Source organism: Emys orbicularis, chromosome 3 (assembly GCF_028017835.1).
Source record: "Emys orbicularis isolate rEmyOrb1 chromosome 3, rEmyOrb1.hap1, whole genome shotgun sequence".
In the NCBI taxonomy this organism is placed as follows: Eukaryota; Metazoa; Chordata; order Testudines; family Emydidae; genus Emys; species Emys orbicularis.
The window spans coordinates 112,287,114-112,307,980 of NC_088685.1; the positions used below are offsets into that span (position 1 = coordinate 112,287,114).

Genomic DNA, 20,867 nt, shown 5'->3' on the forward strand with positions numbered 1-20,867 from the left:
CAAAATATAGCAAGTTCTAAAATACAGAAAGACCCAGTCAATAGTATGTATCAGGCCATGTACCCTTGGAATGTGGCAATATGATGAATGATGCTGTACGGAAAGAATGGCTCTGTCTCCTTGTCAGGGACTTGAATATAAATGCCATTGCTTGAAAGTAAACTCAGAGAAAACTACAGTATGTTATTTGAATGAATTATAGATCCATAGGTATTGAGCTGGCCAGAAGTCAACACCAGTGTCAAGGAATTTAAGGTAGTATTTTAGTGATTTATGAAGACCATTGTAATTTAAGTATGATGTTTCATATTCTTCATACTGGAGGGATTGGGAACTTGTCAACAAAACAACATTTTGCTAAATTGCTAATCATCTTTTTATGGGTCAGTTCTAATTCTTGAGAGATTGGTAATCCTCTGCAGTTTAATAAAATAGAAATCAATTGCCACTTTTTGCAGATTTGCTAATCTTTTTAAAGACAGATATTTCATTTTTTGTTAGATGGTATGTCTTTAATCTGCCAGGAGGATAGAAAATATCTTTAGTTATGGCAGGAAAATGTGAGATGTTAAACTCTATTTTCAGTGTAGGCTTGGAATTAAAAATCCCATGTTTTAATTAAGGTAACTTATTCTGGGGATCGGGGAACAGGAACTATGAGAACCATAGATTTGTCCTCCTCTTCCCCTATGCCCCAAAAGGTTTCACGATGCAGAAACCTTGCCTCCAAATGAGAGGCTTAAAACAGCCCCATCCAGAGTTTGTCAAACATCTCTTTCAGTCAGGTGAAGGAGTAGCTGGAAAACAGCCTGCGACACTTGAGAGCTGCAGAGATACCACAATGTCAGTTTTGTGTTTGGAGTGCCACTGTGGTTAGGACCAAATCTTGTTTCAGTCCCACTAGACTGTCACCTTGGTTCATTTTAAACATTTTGATTAGAGTGGGAAACTTAGATGCATACAAGTGTAAACGCTTTCCATGCAAAGAGAAAGAGAGCATAGCTAAATATAGTATTGGTGGACTTGCATACAAACTGCTTTGTTTAGCTCCTGATAATTTCCAGTGGGATCTGTGCATGTGAACTCAAGTGTTTCACAACTCCTAGTTCTGTGCCAAGACCAGGAGAGGATAAGCGTATATAATCAAATAATATATTCTTAAAGAAGTACTATTTTCTTACTTAACCTTTAGAGCCTGCAGACTGTTGGACTAGGGAACTTCTAGTGCTCACCAGCAAGATCTACATGAACCAATTAATGTGCAACATATTAGTTTGCTTTAGAAATCACACCTCCACAGAGGGCATTACCCTGCCCTGAGTGGCAATAAAGCCAGCTGTTCCTTACCCACTTTCACTTCCTCCCATGTAGAACAGAGAGGGGATAGGAAGGAAATGGAAGGGGTGGAGACAGAGTGCATGGTTCTCTGGCTAGTCCTCCAGAATGCACAATTTAGAGCAGCCATTAGGCTGCTCCAAGTTACCTTGAGGTGTGCTTTGGCCATCACTGGCTCTAGGGTGGAATAAGCACAATGGTGGCTTAAAACCAATTTCCCCCCACCCCATCCCTTTTCTCAGTTGTACCAAGCCAGTCTTCTCTTTTGGGTTCTTGTGGTCTGTGTATATTTGAAATGGATACAACAACCAAGAGCCATTGGGGATAGGTGCTTCTAAGAAGTCAAAAGAAATAAAAATAACTTGAAAGTTCCATATCCAATACCAATAATATTTTAATATGGATATATAGATTTGAAAAGTATGGGTGATTTAGAGAATTGGAAAAAAACACCCCCCACTTCCCCCAAAAAACTTTACTGTTGGTGACATTTTATTGCGTTTCCCAAAGACTTGTATTTTCAGTGTCCCATCTGGAATTTTCACATATTGTCCTCTTGAGATTTTATGTCTTGTCTGATGCTTCATTTTCTGAAGAAGGTCACCATTATGAAACATTAACTTATCTTTGTTATCAGTACTCATGTTCTCTCTACTCACCTAATAAAGATCTGTCTTTGTTGTTAGATTCTTCAGAGGTTGCACAGGGTTGGTCTCTGCACCTGGCTGGTTGATTCATCAAGTAGCAAAGGGGAACGAGAGCTTTTTTGTGTCTCGTTTGAAAAAAAAAACCACTACAGAATTTTTTGGCTCTAAGCTGCTGATGTGTGAAAGGGACCTGTAAACCTTTCCATGCAGCTTGTTGCAATTTAAATATTCCCATCGTTTCTCTATTAGAGCAGTTATCAAAATAAGAGTTTATTGAGGCTATTACATTTTAAAGTATTTTTTTGACTCATCCCCACCGTGGGGGAGTTTCCCCCCATTTATTGGCAGATTCTCAATGACCTTTTGGGATGTATATCCCTTCAAATGTTGCAGCTGACTCGGCTGCTGGCTGAGGTTAGCTGCGAGACATATTTTGTACTGGCAGAGCCTTGTTAATGGAACTAGGTATTTTAGTTAATACATAATGAATTTAATGGCACATAATAAGGGCCTTCTTGGAGCTATTTAATTTCATACTGTAAATTCCGATCTAACAGAGGAGTTAGAGGGGAGTATAGATTTGACTCTTTCAGTTTGGATCAAATTGCCATCACAAATTGTTTTACATGGGGAGAAAAATACCAGGATGGCTTTTGAACAAGTGAATCTTCCTACCCCTGCCCAAAGCCATACATTCTGAGCAAAGCCATGATGTATTGATTTGCTGTAACCACCTATTGACCTCCATATGGTTTACGTCTGTTTCTTCTGAGAAACACTGTTAGTTTTATCTCTTATCTTTTTTTTATTGTTGCTCTTTGTTGTGAATCATACAGGTAGGAACTCTGTATAAACCTGCTTCATAAATTCTTGGACTTTAGCTTTTGTTGGAAAAAAAAATAGTAGTTGAATTTCTCTTGGAAGACATTTTTTGTTGTTAGGTTTTGAAGTAGGTGCTGTTAGTGTTTTTGACATTGTTCATTGTTTTGCACATGGCCTTGAATACTAAGCAAACTGTTTTGAGTGTATTGATATGTCCCAACACTTACTTTATTATTGTGTACAAAGAGAAGTTCAGTGCACACAGTCTTATCTGAAAGATATTCCTGTAAATTTAAGGCTGCAACTGTACTTTGAATCAGCCTCAGTGTTGTAGGATCATGTGAAAGTCAATGAGACATTTTTCCTTCTTGTGGCAATGGAATGTGCAAATTTATTGATTCCACTGGTTCACTTGCACTAGTTATCTGTAGTTGTCCAGCTTTCAGTTACTTGTGGCTGCTGCATGCTTTGTTTGATAAAATTGACTCTCTTTTTAGAGCACTAAACATTCAGACATTCCATTCTGCTATTATCCATAGAATTCCTGCATTAGATCTTACCAAATTTAAACTATGGTAGAAATAGTGGGTTTTTCCCCCCTCTCTTTTGTTTTTGTTTCCCAGCATACAATTTTGGGCTAAATCCTGCAGATTTAAATCTAACATGGACTTAATGGGATTCTGCATGTGATTATGGATATGCACTGTAATAACTATTTGCAGTGTTGGCCACTTTATTTAGACCAAGGAATAAATGCTTTGGAACTGATTGTCCTTTCAGATACAGAATAAATCATTAGTAATTCCAGTCCAAAAAGTTAGACCAGTTCTAATCAATAAAGCATTTATAAGGCCATACTGACCTTTATACCACTCTGGCAATGTAAAGGACCCTTAAAACTTTTACACCTGTTTTATACTTCTGGGGGAATTCACAAAGACAATGGGAACAATTCACTAAGCAGGCAGGCTGCTACATTCTGCTCTGCTTGAGGGGAAAAAGCCTGTCCCATGCCTTCCTCCTCAGAAACACTCTGAAGCCCCGCCCCTCCACGCCGAGCGTGCCGCAATAGCAAGCGAGAGGGACAGAGGTTTTTTTTCTTTCTCATATATATATATATATATATATATATATATATATACACACACACACACATTCTCTCTCTACTAGCTTCCCCGCCCCAGTGATTTAGTCTCTACTGGCTGCTCCGGGCACCTGAACCAACCTGCCTTCACTGCTGGGGAGGGGCGTGTGACTGCTCTTGCAGCTTCCCTTTGCTTCTCTTTCAGAAGTCATTTTTCTGCAAGGAAGCAAAGAAATCTGCGGGGCACATGAATTCTGCGCAAGTGCGGTGACGCAGAATTCCTCCAGCAGTAAGTTACTGTACTGTTGTGGTAAGCTTGTTTCATCCCTAGAAGATTAGCCCAGAGGTATTTGCATGAAGGTTTAAACTGGCAGAATGTCAGCTTCTTAGAACTCTGGTATTGAATTATTAAAACTTTTGTGAGAGCTGTACCTTTCATTATAATATTCCATTTTTGTTATCAACAATAGATGTATTGTTTCTTTTATGTAAAATTATGATAATGCTGATCATGAAAATTTAAACAGTAATATGTAATAAATAGCGTAACTTTTTATGGTATATTTAGCATCCATGGTTGGCACCTCTCATACCCAACACCACCATTCAATGTCTACAGAATTATTTTCCCACAAAGGCTATAGTAAGTATTTGGCAAAATAGAATTTAGCTAAATGAGTGAGGATTTTTTTTTTTTACAAATGGAGACTTTTGTGAATACTAGTCTATTTTCATTTCATGTGAAGAAGCATCAAGAACACTTCTTTGCTACTTTTACAGTTCAGATTGAAGAGCCAATTTACAGAAAATGTTAATCTAATAGTATATTGTGTATTGGAACATTTTCCACAGAATTCTACAGAACAATTCAATACATTTCCACCTCACTCTACTTACCTTTCTACATCTCATGTAAGATATACAATAGATCTTGTTTTGGAATGTATGATTTTTGAATGATAGGATAGGTAACTGGGAGCTGCCCATTACTGTCTCCAACTATGCAACATAAGATTATTCCTATCAAACAGAAATTGACACATGCACTTTGTGTACAGGCCTGGGGTCATAGGCCTTATTCTCATTTACACTAAAACTCCCCTAGTGTAAAGACACCTCTAAAGTGGGTATAAATGTAATTTATGCCAACTTTAAAGCCAACCCCTTTACGCTGCCAGTGCAATGGAAAGGGACCTTAGTGTTAATAAGAATCAGACCTAAAATGTCTGTGTCCTGCAGGAAAGAAGTGGGGTTTTGTTTAAACAGGAATTCAATGGAATCCCCGTGCAGGGCAGATACAGTCTTAAGGCTCTGACACTCTATATTTATTTTCAGATTTTTCAGTAAATTGTTAATTTAGAAAAGAAAATTGGTTTTAGACATATTAGCTGTGCTCAATCAGACTAGTCTATATTTTAGATCTTGGCAGGATCCATTATAGAAGATTAGAAAGTTTAAAATGAGCCTTTATATGAAAAGGGGAAAACTCCTAGTATAATTTAAAAAAAAAGACTTAGTAGCTTAACACTTTAACGCATGCTTTTTTCACTGACTTTGATGGGGCACTATCAAAACTAATGGGCCTTTAACAAGACTTTACATGTTGTGAGTTGGTTGGAGGGTGCCCAACCCCCTTACTTTACCTATCTGTTCTGGTGAGCAAGTAAAGAATCCTATTCTCTGAACTGCTCATAGGGGGCAGGTCTTCAGCTGTTGTAAATTTTATGTCTCCCTTGACTTCAATGGAGCTATGTCAATTTTGCCAGCTGAGGATTTGCCCAAAGATCCTTGTATGTTTAAATCCAGTGCCTGATGGTCACCCTTGGAAATAAACTCATTTTGTTTAAAATTTATGTTCTAAAAGTGCATTTTTAGTGCTGGTAAAAGGTGATGGATGGACAGCTTTAGTGATTGAATTCCTCTGTCATTGGAGCACAACAACACTGCAGCAGCCTTGCATATAACCCCAAAACGTTGTGCCAGTGTGAGTGAACCTTGAGCAAGTAGTTCAGTCTCCATGTCCGTTTATTCCTTAATGTATCTGCTTAAATGTCAATGGGGCCAATAAGTGCCAATGTGTTTGTCTTATGGTGTGGATACCTGCTCATTAGAACTGCACAGAGACCACCAGCAAGTCTGTTGGAGAATAACAACTATTTAGTAACTCTCCTTATGCAAATCTGAAACCAGCCACCTCAGGTGAAAGCTCTATGTGAACTACCAATTCCACAAGCCATCTGGCAGCCTTTGTTATGGAGGTAAAATCCAGAAGGTTTTCAAGGATCAGGATTCAATCTGAGTCATGTTTATTTAACTATTTAGGAGTTTTATAGAGTTTATGAAAAAAAATGTAATGTAAGGGAAATACAGACTACCAAAGGGGAGAAGAGTCTTTGCAAAATACAGATATAGTCAGAAGTAGTTGAACTCACTTTTCACTAGTAATGTGTTGATAGCTATTGCTTTCCATAAAAAAAAAATTGAATATAAACAATTCCTGATTCACTGTTTATGAATTTGGTTAGCTAAATAGGGTTGTCAGGTGTCTGATTTTCGACCACAACACCCGGTCGAAAAAGGACCCTGACGGCTCTGGTCAGCACTGCTGACCAGGCCATGAAAAGTCTGGCTGGCGTCTCAGCAAGGCAGGCAGACTTCCTGCCTGGCTCCGCATGAATCCCGGGAAGCGGCGACATGTCCCCCCGGCTCCTAGGCGAAGGGGCGGCCAGGGAGGCTCTACGCGCTGCCCCTGCCTGCAGGTGCTGCCCCAAACGCCGGCTCTGCAGCTCCTATTGGCTGGGAACCACAGCCAATGGGAGCTGCAGGGACAATGCCTGCGGGCGCATGCAGAGTCCCCTGGCTACCCTTCCACCTAGAAGCTGGAAGGACATGTCGCCCCTTCCCGGGAGCCGCCTGAAGTCAGCGCCTCCTGGATCCTGGGCCCACTCCTGCACCTCAACCACTTGCCTCAGCCGTTCCTCACTCCGAACCCCTCATTTCTGGCTCCAGCCCGGAGACCCCTTCCGCACTCCAAACCCCAGAGCCCATAGCCCCTCTTGCACATATGCTCCAGCCTTGAGCCCTCTCCCACACTCAACCCCATTCCCCAGCCTGGAGCCCCCTCCCACACTCTGAACCCCTCAGCCTCACCTCCCAGCCCAGAGCCCCCTGCTGCACTGCAAACCCCTCATCCCCAGCCTCACCCTAGAACCCATACCCCCAGCCAGAGCCCTTGCCCCCTCTTCACCCCCACCCCATTCCTCAACCCAATGAAAATGAGCGAGGGTGGGGGAGAGCAAGTGATGGAGGGAGGGGGGATGGACTGCGTGAGCGGTGGTGTAGGGCAAGGGTGTTTGGTTTTCTGCCATTAGGAAATTGGCAACCCTACAGCTAAATTATTCTAATTTTATCACATAATATTATAAATATAATTTTATTTCTGTAGAACATTTGTCTAGTTTGTTTGGGTGTGTTCATGTGTGTAACATATTTATACATATACATGTAAACAAAGTAAAGACCAATAATTGCAGTAAAATCCTGCTCATGTTAATGTATTTTACAAAACATGTTCATCTTAAAAACATCCCCCAGTCCCCAGAGAATATACCACAGACAGTGAACAATCTGTCTCTTAAACAGTTTTGTCATATAATAATTTTCTTGGCACTCTAAATAGTGACATAATGAATAAGAAAGAAGTGAAACCATCACATGGCTCACAGAAGGGTACCGTGAGTGATAGCCGTAACAGAGATATTTTGTGAGTGTTAGGTTTGTTTTTTAAACTTGAGATTTGTTTTTTAAACTATTACTATATTTTTCACTTGCTGGAAAGCATATTGCAGCATTTGCCAATTGAATAATAAGTGATGTACAGAAAACATTGATAGCTACAACAGGGCGCCACGCACATGTTTACTGTTTCAAGTGGAAATTGTTTTAAATTGAGATTTTCTAGTATTCAAACTTTAGGTGTCAGGTTTCTTGCTGAAATGAGAGCAAAGGCCTCAAGTGAAAACAATCTGCATATGAAGTAATAAGACATACATGCGTGTTGTGTGTGTAGGCTTTTCTTGCAATATTACAGTTACTTTAACAGTTTAAAAAAAAAACCTATTTAACGGTTAAATATCCCAGTTTCCTCTTGAGGAGAGGGAAGTGTGATGACTAAGTAGAGAAGTGGGGGGCTGGTGGTCCAGAAGTTTTGCACTTCTTAGAGTTATTAATGTTTTGCAGCAAGGGAGGCCTCCAGGAAGTGGGAGTGAGCTTAGCTGCTGAGCAGCATGAGGGGTGGTGGAAGGGAGGATGCTGAGTAAAACAATAAACAAATGCTGGGGAATAGATTAGCACACTGCTGTCAGAGCAGCAAGGGAATCTATGGATGAGATCCCCAGCAAAGGTTTCAGAGATTACAGTGTGATCCTTTGTTGTTGGTTTTGCTTAACTAGGGGAAGCAATTTTTTTTTTCCTTCTTAAACTGGGCCTTAATTCTGTTGCTCTACAGCATCCCCTACGCTAGGCCAACAGAAGAAAATTGACTGAAACTAGCTTGGTCATTACCATAGCAACACATCTGCTGGTGGCCGAAAGAGAGTGAGAGAAGGGGTGCCTCCTGTCCAGCGTTTTGGTGATATCTCTTCTTTTTCTTCAGACTGAAGTTTACTTCACCCTATTTTAATTCCTCTAAAGAAGATGGCTTTTGGTTTCTCTACCCAAAAATGTCTTTTTGGGAAAAATCTCCTGAATGGAGCGAGATTGGAATAGTTTGCTTTTTTCTTTCTGCACACCACGAGGATATAGCTCCTTATGCTGTGTGTAATTGAGACCAAACGTTGAGCTTGGGGCCCAGCAGAAAACAGTTGGGACCTGCAGGTCATTAGAGGGGTGAACAAAAGGGAATCCTGGGTCGTCTAGAGAGACAAGGAGAACATGCCAGCATCATGGAACCTGGTTAACAGAACAAATAGCATCGACTCCATTCACTCTGAACTGCCCAGCCCATAAGAACAAGTGGGTACAGTGGGAACACTAAAATGTTGATACAATGTAAGCTGCCATCGAAGGAGTACAGTGCAAGGGAGGTACGTGCTCAGGATTTTCCTAAGGGTTTAAAGGAGGTATAATTGGAAAAAAAACAAAACTTTTTGGCGGCTATAGACTTGACTGGAGGATCTTTATCAGAAAGATGTAGGCTCGAAGGAACACTTAACCATGATTGGCCTGAACTTCAGCTTCCGGGAGTTGCTGACAAAATTTGAAAAGGTACGAGGAGACAAGTTTCAAGTATTTATTATTTTTTCAAACAAATAAAGAAACAAAAGGGCAGGTCATTCTAATTTTACCAACTTCATTTTCTGTTTGTCTAGGTCCTTAAATGTCAACTCCCAAATATTTAAAAGTAGTACTCCCTCTCTCTTTCTTCCTTCACAGCATGTAGAGGTATTGTTGTAGCATTTACTCTGCCAATCACCTTTCTCTTTCTTAAAATAAGTCACAGAAGTATTCAGCATCGCTCAGCCTTGAGTACAAGGGTGCTTTTCATGGTACTTGTGATTTCATGTAATTTTGACATCAGGAGAGAGTGCTCCATCACTTGCTGTTAATTTAACTGAAAATTATTTTTGTGAAACTAAAAGATCTGAGTGAATTTAACAGTAGAATGACTTCATCAAATAGGAATTCTACTCTCCCCACACCTTCATCACCTCTTCTTCATCCCAAGCTAGTCAGTCTTTCCCTTACCTAAACCCTGATAACAGTAATGTTGTGAGGCAGGATGCTTGGTTGTGTAGCAATTACACTGATTAGAGTTTATGGTACTTGGACTCATCTAAAATGAATCACTTTCACCTAAGTGTCAGCACTTTTGAGACCAGTAGTGTGTGTTCATGTAACAGAATCTTTAGCTTGGCTCCACTTACTGTGTTTTCATGCAGTCTTTTTTTCCATGGAAAATACACAGTAAATCTGCTGGTGTTATACAGAGCCACAGCTGGGAGGGCAAATAAATGGTATTTTTCCTAAGCGTTCAGCTTTAAAAATAATTGTAGGTTATTGCAAGATTTGGTAGGAAAGGGAGAAAGTCACACACCCATACCCTAAAATCCTAAAAACTGTTCACACACTGTATGCAATTTTTGTTACAAATAAACACTTGTCACCTAAACAACTCTAAAAGAGACATTACCAATGTAGTCCCTGATGGAAACTGAACTCAGACTATTTGTTGAATACAGTGAAGGTTTTTTATTCTTCTCACGGGAGGAATGGTTTGTTTAATGAATTCATTTTATTTCAAAATCAGTAGAACCAGTGTTCTGAAAAGATTGATAGGTGTTAGCTTTCTGCAGTATCTTCAACTGCAGTTTCATCTGCGACTGAGCAGCTAGTTTGCAGAGAGAGTGAGCTGGGTACTGTACCGCTGGTCCACCATTATGAATGAAAAAGTGTCTTCCAGTGACAGCTGGTAACAGCAGGTGACAAAGTTTATGACAACAAAAGGGTCTGTTAGTTTGTGTACATGTGCTTTTTCTTAATAAGTATGTAGTACATGTAACACGAGTCATTTGCTACACTTAACCTCTCCGAGAGTCGGTAATTGTAGGCAATATCTGGACATTTGTGCTGTAATTGCTGCTGTTAGTCTTAAAAGCTTAGGTCAGACACCAGATGTTAGTAAGCTTCATTCTTCTAGGTGCCTTTGGGCCATTTAATGACATGTTTAGAAAGTAGCTGTGGTACTAGTACTAGTGTATTTCTTTTGTACCACATAGAGCCCTGGTTTCTGCACATTTGACATCCTCCCTTGGGTTTTTGAATATGCCAGTGAAAGACATCCAGTGTCTTATTCCTGTTTGTAGCCGTTTTAGACAAAAGGCATGATTTACAAATCTCGGTCTTTCTATGCTTTTTTGCCTAAAGCTTGCTGTATCCTTTTATCTTTTGTGTTGGGTTTTCTAATATGGTATAGGAGAATAACTAAGTACTGCAGAAGAATGTTAATATCCGTGCAACATTCACTACTTGAACTGTGATCAGAAATTTGAACATGTATTTTCAGAACAACTTTTCCTCATGTGCCCTTTCCCCCATGACACCAATAAACACATGCACACGTCATGTTTATCCTTTGGCAGAATGGTTTGTTGCCAGGAATACTAGCATCATGAGAGGTCCTGCTTTGCAGCTACTCCTAACTTTCTGGAAGCATGAATACATGTTGTAAAGAGAGAATTACAAGTGCTATTACTGTAATGCAGAAGCCAGATAGCATTCCCAAAGCTTGAGCAACCCATATGCAAAAGCAGAGTCACATTACACTGAAGAGGGTTGTGCTGCTTTGGCTTTATTCAGTCCCAAAGATGTAACTGCTGGAATTAGTAGAACTAGATTTATGCTGCCCTTCAGACGTTCTGCAGCCCAGTTATGTGGCAGTGACTGAAGTTTTCCAATATCAAGTAAATTAAAATGTGTCAACACTCTTTGAAATCTCAAGCTTAGAAAACAAATAATTGTTCGTTATTAAAAGAATCCTTAACCATGTGGCATGTCCCGTTAAGCTTTTCTACAGGTTTGATTGAGAGTTGAGTCAGCTTCTTGCAAACCCAAAGCAACAGTGCAAGACTTTTGATAATATGAGCATGGAAAATAAAGACACGAAAAAAATTATCCAGAGGGTTTTTTCCTTTGAAACTCTTTTTTAGAAATTATCTGAGTTTAAACAGTAATTAAGTTACTGTCATACTGGAGTCAATTGCTTTTGTATACTGCTTTGACCTACTTACACAGTAATCACAATAGATATAATGATAGGCAGTGCTGTCTGTGTGACACTTTAGAAGGTTTAATGTCTTTCTTTATATGTAGTTCTGCCAGTACTGGATTTATGATAGTGGCAGTTCTACCTAAGGGTTTGTGTGTACATTTGTGCTGCTCTTCTCTGTGTGAATTCCTTCTGAATTGATTGCCTAAAAGCAGACAACTGCAGGCTTCTCTGGCATGAGAGATGGGAGGAATCCTTCAAAAGTCAGAATTCTCTTCTGAGGCCAGAAGAAAGTCCCTCTTGAGGCTATCCTCCTCTATTTCTTAATTGTCTCTTTTTGGTGGCAGCTTTTTTTTTTCTTTGGGGGAGACAAGCACATAATCAATGTGTATTCTTCCCCGTAAGAAATGCGAAGCCCTTGCTGCAGTGGAGGCTAGTGAACGTTGAATCTGACATACAAGTGCACTCACAGGCAATTTACAGCAGTAGTAGGTAAATATAATAATGTATCTGATTCAAAACAGAGCAAGTAGTCTGCCCTAAGGAGCCTCCACTGCCTTGCTAACCACTGTGGGCCCTCCTTAGTAGTGACCAAATAGAGATGTCCTGGCTGATGTCTGTCTGGCCTGATGCTGTTCCATTTGGTTGCAATTGACACGCATGGGTTATTCCAATTGAAAGAGCTTTCCATGGCATTTGAGTTCTCATGTGGAGCACTCATAACCCTCAGAGGTCAGGAGTTAGAGGGTGGCAGATGGAGAGAGTGACAAAATAAAGCCACAATGGCGAAATAGCCTGGGGTATCGTCCTCTGGGGATTTTCACTCTTAAAACTTTATTACAGTCTCTGCTTTATGGGAAAGTCTTATTGAGTTTGCTGGGAATGAAACCAATAGCTTTTTATAGAAATTTAGTGGAGTTCTATAGATATTTTTTAATTTTAATTTAATTTAATTTAATTTAATATTAATTTACAGGAGAAGAAAAATATGTATTAAATTATATGCAGTTGTTACAAAGAAACCTATAGAAAGATTATAATTTTGTATTAAATTGTATAGGACTCCTCCATAATGGATTTCAACTATTAAACTATATTATTGTTTAATATGGTTTTGTATACCTTTAACAAGCTATTTAGGGAAGCCTGACATACATCTTTTTATCCACAGTGGCTAATAAAATAACTTCTGTGCATTAGTACTTATTACCAAATAACTGCAATATTCTGGGGTTCCAGTTTCTTAAGAACAGAAAAGAGTGAGATTTTACCTTATACTTAAAAGTTCATTCTGTTTGTTCTGCTTAAACCACAGGCTGGGAATAAGGAGTTTTCTCCAACCTGTCATATTTTTACCATTAGTGGAGGGCGGGCGCTGAAGACCTTTTTCAGAGGAAAATATTGTAGCTCTGCATGTAACATTGTAGAAACATGTATATAAATAAACAAGCAAAATCTAAACAAAAACATTAGTGGCAGTAATTATAGTGGCACAGTCTGTGCTACTGCAGTCTGAATTGAGGGTCTTATGGTGTTTCTATTCTGAAAAAGCCATTTCAAACACGACTGCTACAGGATATGGTTGTGTAGTTTAGGCTCAGAATTTCACTCTGTAATAGGGTTGCCAGGTGTCTGGTCGAAAAGGGACCATGGCAGCGCCGGTCAGCAGGATCGGGCTGTTAAAGTCCTGTTGGCACGGGGCTGGCAGGCAGGCTCCCTACCCTGCTCCGTGCAGCTCCCGGAAGTGTCCAGCATGTCCCTCCGGCTCCTAGGCACAGGGTAGCCAGGCGGGCTCCACGCGCTGTCCCCGCCCCGAGTGCCGGCTCTGCAGCTCCCAGTGGCCAGGAACTGTGGCTAATAGGAGCTGCAGGTGCAGCGCCTGCAGGCGCGGGCAGTGCATGGAGCCCCCTGGTCCCTCCACCTAGGAGCTGGACATGCCAGCCGCTTCCGGGAGCCACCTGAGGTAAGTGCTGCCCAGAGCCCACACCCCGAACCTCCTCCTACACCCCAACTCCCAGCCTTGAGCCCCCTCCTACACCCAAACTCCCTCCCAGAGCCGGCACCCCCTCTTGCACCCTTGCCTCAGCCCCCTCCTGCACCCAAACTCCCTCCCAGAGCCCACATCCATCACCCCCTTCTGCACCCTAGCCCCCTGCTCCAGCCCTGAGCCCCCGCCCGCACCCAAACTCCCTCCCAGAACCGGGACCCCGGCTAGAACCCCCTGGTCCCTCCACCTAGGAGCTGGACATGCTGGTCGCTTCCGGGAGCCACCTGAGGTAAGTGCCGCCCAGAGCCCACACCCTGAGCCCCCTCCTGCACCCAAACTCCCTCCCAGAGCTCACATCCATCACCGCCTTCTGCACCCTAACCCCCTGAGCCCCTTCCCACACCCAGACTCCCTCCCGGAGCCCACAGCCCTAACCAATCCCTCCGGTGCCCCAACTCCCTGCCCTAGCCCGCTACCTCCTTTCTCCACCCCAACCCCCTCATCTCCAGCCCCACCCCAGAGCTCGCACCCCCAGCTGTATCCCTCACCCTCTCTGCGCCCCAGCCCGAAGCCCCCTCCTGCACCCCCAGCCCTGAGCCCCCTCCCACACCCAAACTTTCTCCCGGAGCCCATGCCCCAACTCCCTGCCCTAGCCCGCTACCTCCTTACTGCACCCCAAACTCCTCATCTCCAGCCTTACCCCAGAGCTCACACCCCCAACTTGGAGCTCCATCCTGCACCCCAAACCCCTCGGCCCCAGCCCAGAGCCCCTTCCTGCACCCCAAACCCTTCATCTCCGGCCGCAACCAGAGTCCTCACCCTCTCCTGTACCCTAATCCTCTGCCCCAGCCCAGTGAAAGTGAGTGGGGGAGAGTGAGCGATGGGGGGGGGGGTTGGAGTGAGCAGGGGGTGGGGCCTCGGAGAAGGGGTGGGGAAGGAGGTGGCTTTAAACCATGCGATCGTTGTAAGTGGCCCATGCCCATCAGCGATCCGCACGTTAGCTGTTTACGGCGTCTAGAAGGACACATAAGCGACAAGTGTCGCATATGTAAGTCGTTCAAACCCAGAACAAAAAAGGAAAGAGACATCTGTCTCAGGGCACTCTTGATGGAGTCGGCGCTGACCCCTGCACCAGAGCACAGGTCCGACTCCGCCCCGAGCACTGCAACATCAGTACGGAGCGCCCCGCCAGTGCTGTCTATGAGCCAGCACTGATCCCCCTCCCAAGAGGTCCACAAGGGGAAGATCAAACTTGTTTGACAGAACAAGGAGTAATGGTCTCAAGTTGCAGTGTGTGAGGTTTAGGTTGTATATTAGGAAAAACTTTTTCACTGGGAGGGTGGTGAAGCATTGGAATGGGTTACCTAGGGAGGTGGTGGAATCTCCTTCCTTAGAGGTTTTTAAGGTCAGGCTTGACAGCGCCCTGGCTGGGATGATTTAGTTGGGAATTGGTCCTGCTTTGAGCAGGGGGTTGGACTAGATGACCTCCTGAGGTCCCTTCCAACCCTGAGGTCCCTTCCAACTCTGATATTCTATGATTCTATGACCCAGGGTATGTGGTCCCCGGAGGAGATGACATTACACATAAATGTCAAAGAACTCAGAGCGGTCTGCTTGGCATGTGGAGTCTTCCTACCTCACCTTTAAGGCAAGGTGGTGAGAGTCCTGATGGACAACACGACCTCAATGTTCTACATCAATGGGGGAGCATGTACGTCGAGACTCTGCCAAGAGGCACTCCGTTTCTGGGACTTCTGCACCAGCCACAAAATCCATCTGTAAGCTTGTCACCTCCCTGGCGTCAAGAACAGGCTAGTGGATCACCTCAGCAGGGACTTCTCCTCTCACCACAAGTGGTTGCTACACCCGGAGGTAGCCTGCATGATCTTCCAGAGATGCGGAACTCCCCTTGTAGACCTGTTCGCCACCAGGCTAAACAGGAAATGCCACCGATTTTGTTCATGGCAAGGCCTTGGCAAGGACTCCATCTCTGATGCCTTTCTCCTGTCATGGTCAGGGAACCTGATGTACGTGTTCTCTCCGATTTTTCTCATCAGCAGAGTCCTAGCAAAGATCAAGAGGGACAAGGCACAGGTTAACATGATTGCCCCGGCGTGGCCTTGCCAGTGCTGGTTTGGCATGCTCGTGAACCTGGTAGTGGACTCCCTGGCCCCTGCCCAACCAACCAAACCTGCTGTCACAGGACCACGGTCGGCTCCTGCACTCCAACCTCATGTCCCTCCACTTCGCTGCGTGGCTGAACCCAGAGGAGAAGACCTGCTCAGATGAGGTCCAACAGGTCCTCCTGGGAAGCAGGAAGCCCTCAACCAGACTGACTTATCTGGCCAAGTGGACGAGGTTTTCCCGCTGGGCGTCTGAGCATGGCATCTCTCCCTCGCGCTCTTCCATACAGTCTTTACCGGCTTCATCTAAGGAACCAGGGCCTGGCACACTTCCAAGTCTACATGGTCACGGCACATTATTCCATCACTCAGCAGCCCAGAGACGATGCTGGGTTTGGCAGAGCTGTGTTGCAATCTACATGTCCTTGAACTCCTACTCGCCTCGAGGGGTACTGCTTGGGAGTCACCTAATATGGAATGGACATGAGAAAGCACTCGAAGAAGAAAAGATGGTTACCTTTTCCATAACTGGTGTTCTTTGAGATGTGTTGCTCATGTCCATTCCACGTTCTGCCCTCCTTCCCCACTGTCGGAGTTTCCAGCAAGGAGGAACTGAGGGTGGGGGGAGCCGGCGGCACCCCTTGTACCGTGCCATGTGGGCACCACTCTAGAGGGTGCCAGAGCCGGTCCCCTATGGATACTGCTACGGGAAAAACTTCTGGCACTGGTGTATGTGACAAGTACACACACCTAATATGGAATGGACATGAGCAACAGAACTTGAAGAACACCAGTTACAGAAAAGGTAACAGTCTTTTCTTTTATATTTCCAGTACAGATAAATGGCTCTTCTTATGTTCATCCGTTACCTTCCACCATCCACCCTGCCCACACCTGCCATCTGTGCCAGGGGCTTGCTGATGTCTGTAGTAGGGGAGCCCCTGTTCTGATTGTCTTCATAAACTCTGTTGAGGCAGGTCCCTGCTCTTGTGGAAACTCATACACCATACACTTTGTGTTTATTTATGTAGCAAGTGGTAGTATTTGTTTCTGTCTAACCAGAGAAGGTCAACAATAGGAAGACAAGTTAATTAATAAAGCTTATTCACTGAACTGTGCTGTCAGTAGAATGGGCATCATAGATGCATCATGTCAACAGGAACGCAAACACCACAAATTCATAGTGCCTTGTTCAACATAACATGGCATTTTTCAAATACAAGAATCAAAACCGTTTTGAAAGAAACATTATTTTTGACCTTCTAAGCGTACAGAATAACCAGTATCCCTTTTAAATGAAATCAAGGCTGAAATTTTGCATTGAGGTTCTAAATGTCCGAAAATAAATATTGTTGTCGTAAAATTAGAAATCAGTTTGGCTACCCTGGATTTGCAATTTAGGTGAGGGAGAGGTAAGATTGGAAATGGAGGTATGGCTAGGTCTGTGAAATACATAGTTCAATGTCAACCCCACTCTATTAGCTATGAACATCTTACCCAGTCTCCTATTCTTACAAGATCAGCCCTTTGCAACTGTGCAGAGTCTAGCTGATGTTAAGGTGTCTGCACATTTGCAGGGATCTGTCTGCATGTATGAACTTGAAGGATCAGAACCACAGAAGGTTGTTGGAATTTGATGACGTTGCTGCCTAATTCAGGTTCCAGTACTGCAGTGCACGTTCTTTCCCGTAATACCCCTTTCATAAGGTTTGTTCTCTGCATGATGAGAAATATAATATGATCTAGCTCTTCAAAGCAGAACAAGTATCATTGTCCCTATTTTACATGGGTGAAAGTGAGGCACAGAATAGCAAAGTGATTTTCCCCAAAGCCACACGGCAGTTCAGTGGCAGTGCCAGGCAGAGTTACTGTGCCATGTTCACTGGCACAGGGAGTAATTTACTTGCCTTGCCCTATGAAGGAACAGATATATACATGTTTTTGCAGTCTATGATTTCTGCCTCCCCCAAATATTTCATTTTTCAGCTGTTCATCTGATTTTTTTGAAGGAGTATAATTATAAGTTTCACAGCATCCCAAGTGAACATCAACACTCAGTGCATTCCCAAATGTCTGTTATATGCGTAGCAGCCATTTTTAGCTGCAGCACCACCCACTTGGCGGTGTGTTTAAAAGCCCACTGGGGAAGGACGGCCTGTGTTGAAGAGAGTTTGGAAGAATTAAACCTTTAAGGGATTTCATACTTGCTGAACTTGTTCCCCCTGAAAAAGGAAGTTTTTGTTTGTATCTGTACCAGGTTTCTGTAATGATCTTTGTTGATTGATCTCGTTGAGATTTGCAGCGCATCCCAGGGCTCTTTCATTCATTTACATTTGTCTATTTATACATTCATACACAGATGTTACAAAACAGTCGCCGATCACACTGGAGCTTCTTTCGATGTCAGTCAGTGCTGTTGCATTTTATTTTAATGAAGGCTGGGATGTGCTTGGTTTGATGGACTACAGTAATGTCTTTTGGGGCAGATGTGAGATCAGTGAATATACTCCATTTCATTTGGAGGGTTGGGAAATGAGGAACTTTTACTTTAAATGGTTCCCCCCCCCCCAGTGGTAGTATCTACTGCAGAGTATAACATGCCCTCTCATGTATACTGTACCATATATAGCAAAAGCTAGTGTACAGTAATTGAACTGGAAAAAGATTTTTAGTGATTGCTGTAGTAGAGACAGTAAAATTAGGTCCAATTTGCAGAAATACACTGTGAATGTTTCTAACTAGAATATATAGCCTAAAGCACTGTAGGGTGAGTGGATCTCATTGGATACAGACATGAAATTCCTGCTGTATTTTATTTTAAAGAGCTAAGGGGCAAGTGAGTGTGACAAAGCTTGAGATCACATACTTTTTGCCTGTGAAGATTTGGGAGTGCATTTGTAAATGTTGTATAGTGCAGGAAAAAGAGGGTAGTGGTAGTCACCTTAAAGGACATCTGAAGAGGTCGGGGACTTCATTTCTGCTGCCACATATAGACAGGTGTCAGGTGGGGGAGATTTTCAAAGGCATAAAGGACAGTGAGGAACCTAACTGCTATTTTTATTATTTATTAATATTAATAATAGCAATGTCAATGGGAGTTGAGTTCTTTGCTCCCTTTGGCTCTTTTGAAAGTGCCAGCCAGAAAGGTCAAGTCACCTGCTTTGGGGGATGCTGGTCTGAAGGCTTTAGGCATAGGATTAGGATTAGGATTCAGGAGATTTAGTTCCCACATTGGCTTGCTGTGTGGTCTTGAACAACCCACTTAATATCTATAACTCACATTTCCCCAGTTGTAAAATAGGGATAATGATCGTTACCTATATGTTTTGAGGATTAATGGTGGTAAAGTGCTATACAATTACAAAGTACTATTAAGGCCAATCGGTGGTGGAAACAGAGCTCCTAGCACTGTGGTCAGTCCTCTAGACAGCCTGGGCTTGAGTTACTTCCTCCTTTGGCAACTCTCTGAAATTTCACAAGTACAAATTTCATGCAAATATGGCTCTCTTTTCTGTAAACATCCAGATAGTGGGAAAATTTCTATTTAGTAGAAAATGTTGCAAAATAGCTCCAATGTTGTAATCTTGATAACTGGCAAATTTCATTGGGGCGGGGCTCATAACAAATATATCCCTTCTGCTCTAGTTACAGAACTAACATGCCTGAGTTTTTCTCTTTGTTTTTCCAGGACATCCAGGCTGAGATTGATGCCCACAATGACATCTTCAAGAGCATTGATGGAAACAGACAGAAAATGGTAAAAGCCTTGGGAAACTCTGAGGAAGCGGCACTGCTTCAGCACCGACTTGATGACATGAACCAGCGCTGGAATGACCTGAAAGCAAAGTCAGCTGGCATCAGGTTAGTAACAGAAGCATCAAAGTAAGAATGGGACAATGTCTCACTTTCATTGCTATTCTAAAATATTGCTGTACTGTAAAAGAGAGAATTAAATTCTCTTTTTTAAAAGACTTTTGGGCTCAGATATAAGAACTCTGGGCACTTGCTAACCATGGAGGTTTAACTACTTAAGTAACTCTCTTTAGTGGTGTACAAACTGGCAGGTTACAACTGCACATGCTATTAAGGTCTGCTGAAAGTGGGCCCGGTTCTCCTCTCTGTGTTGCAAATCAGAAGCTCTCTGTAAGTTACATCTGGTGTGAGGAGAATCTATATTTTTAACTGAAGTTAGTACTTTTATAGGGTTCATATCCTGGATATGTGGATTTGTATTTTTGTGTGAGAGTTGAGGAAGATCTTTGCAGATGATGGTTTATGAAAAATTGTTTAAAAGTGAGTAGATAGGCAAAAGGAGTGTTTGTTTATTTTATTTTGAACCTAATAACGGAAAAAAAACCTGCCTTTTCAAATGTTCAGAGTCATAGATTCCAAGGCCAGAAGGGACCATTGTGATCATGTAGTCGGACCTCCTATTTAATATAGGCCATAGAACTTCCCCACAATAATTCCCAAAGTATATCTTTTAGAACGTCCAATCCAGTGTTGTACAATAGTCTCCATTAAAGTCTTTAAAATATTGTTTGTAAGAAGATAATATCTTATAGTTGTTGTAGGGAGTAAACTGAATCCCATATTAAAGTTAATTAGTTGTAAATGCCTTTCCAGCGGTTTTAATAGCTGTTACTTTGCTATTGATTAAAGCAAACTATACTGTGTTCTATTCCAGTAACGTTAAGTATCCGTATTAATTCTCCAAAGGCCAGAGAATTCAATCAAGACTTGAATTTTGGCACAACAGTTTAAATTATAAACTAAGGGTAGAAATGACTGAGTCATTTAATTTTAGACTCCACTTAACCATATCGCTGAACTGCTGCACAGACAAGCCCAAGGGGCAGCCTCTGCTCAGCCCACATCCAGAATAGCATATTTTGAAATTTGAGGGCTCCAGCAGAGTTTGGAAGGGAGCTTGCAGAGACTGACCTGCTCTATGATTAGTTGAGGCAAGTCTCTTTAAACTTGGACTTCGGTGAGCTTCACTCACCAAATAAATTAATAAAACCAAAAGAGGGAGATTAAAAGATGTTCGTATGTTACAGTTTAATCAACAGCTGAAGAGTTCCAGCAATAACAGCTGAGTTAC

General features: G+C 42.5%; 1 protein-coding gene across 1 annotated transcript in view; it reads left to right on the top strand.

The window, feature by feature from the left end:
• The window catches only part of UTRN (utrophin), a 534,032-nt gene that overhangs the window by 304,143 nt on the left and 209,022 nt on the right, over nt 1-20,867 (top strand). The window contains exon 53 of the mRNA XM_065401441.1: nt 19,452-19,624. Coding sequence (XP_065257513.1) covers nt 19,452-19,624 — 173 coding nt within the window. The remainder of the gene's footprint in view (nt 1-19,451; nt 19,625-20,867) is intronic.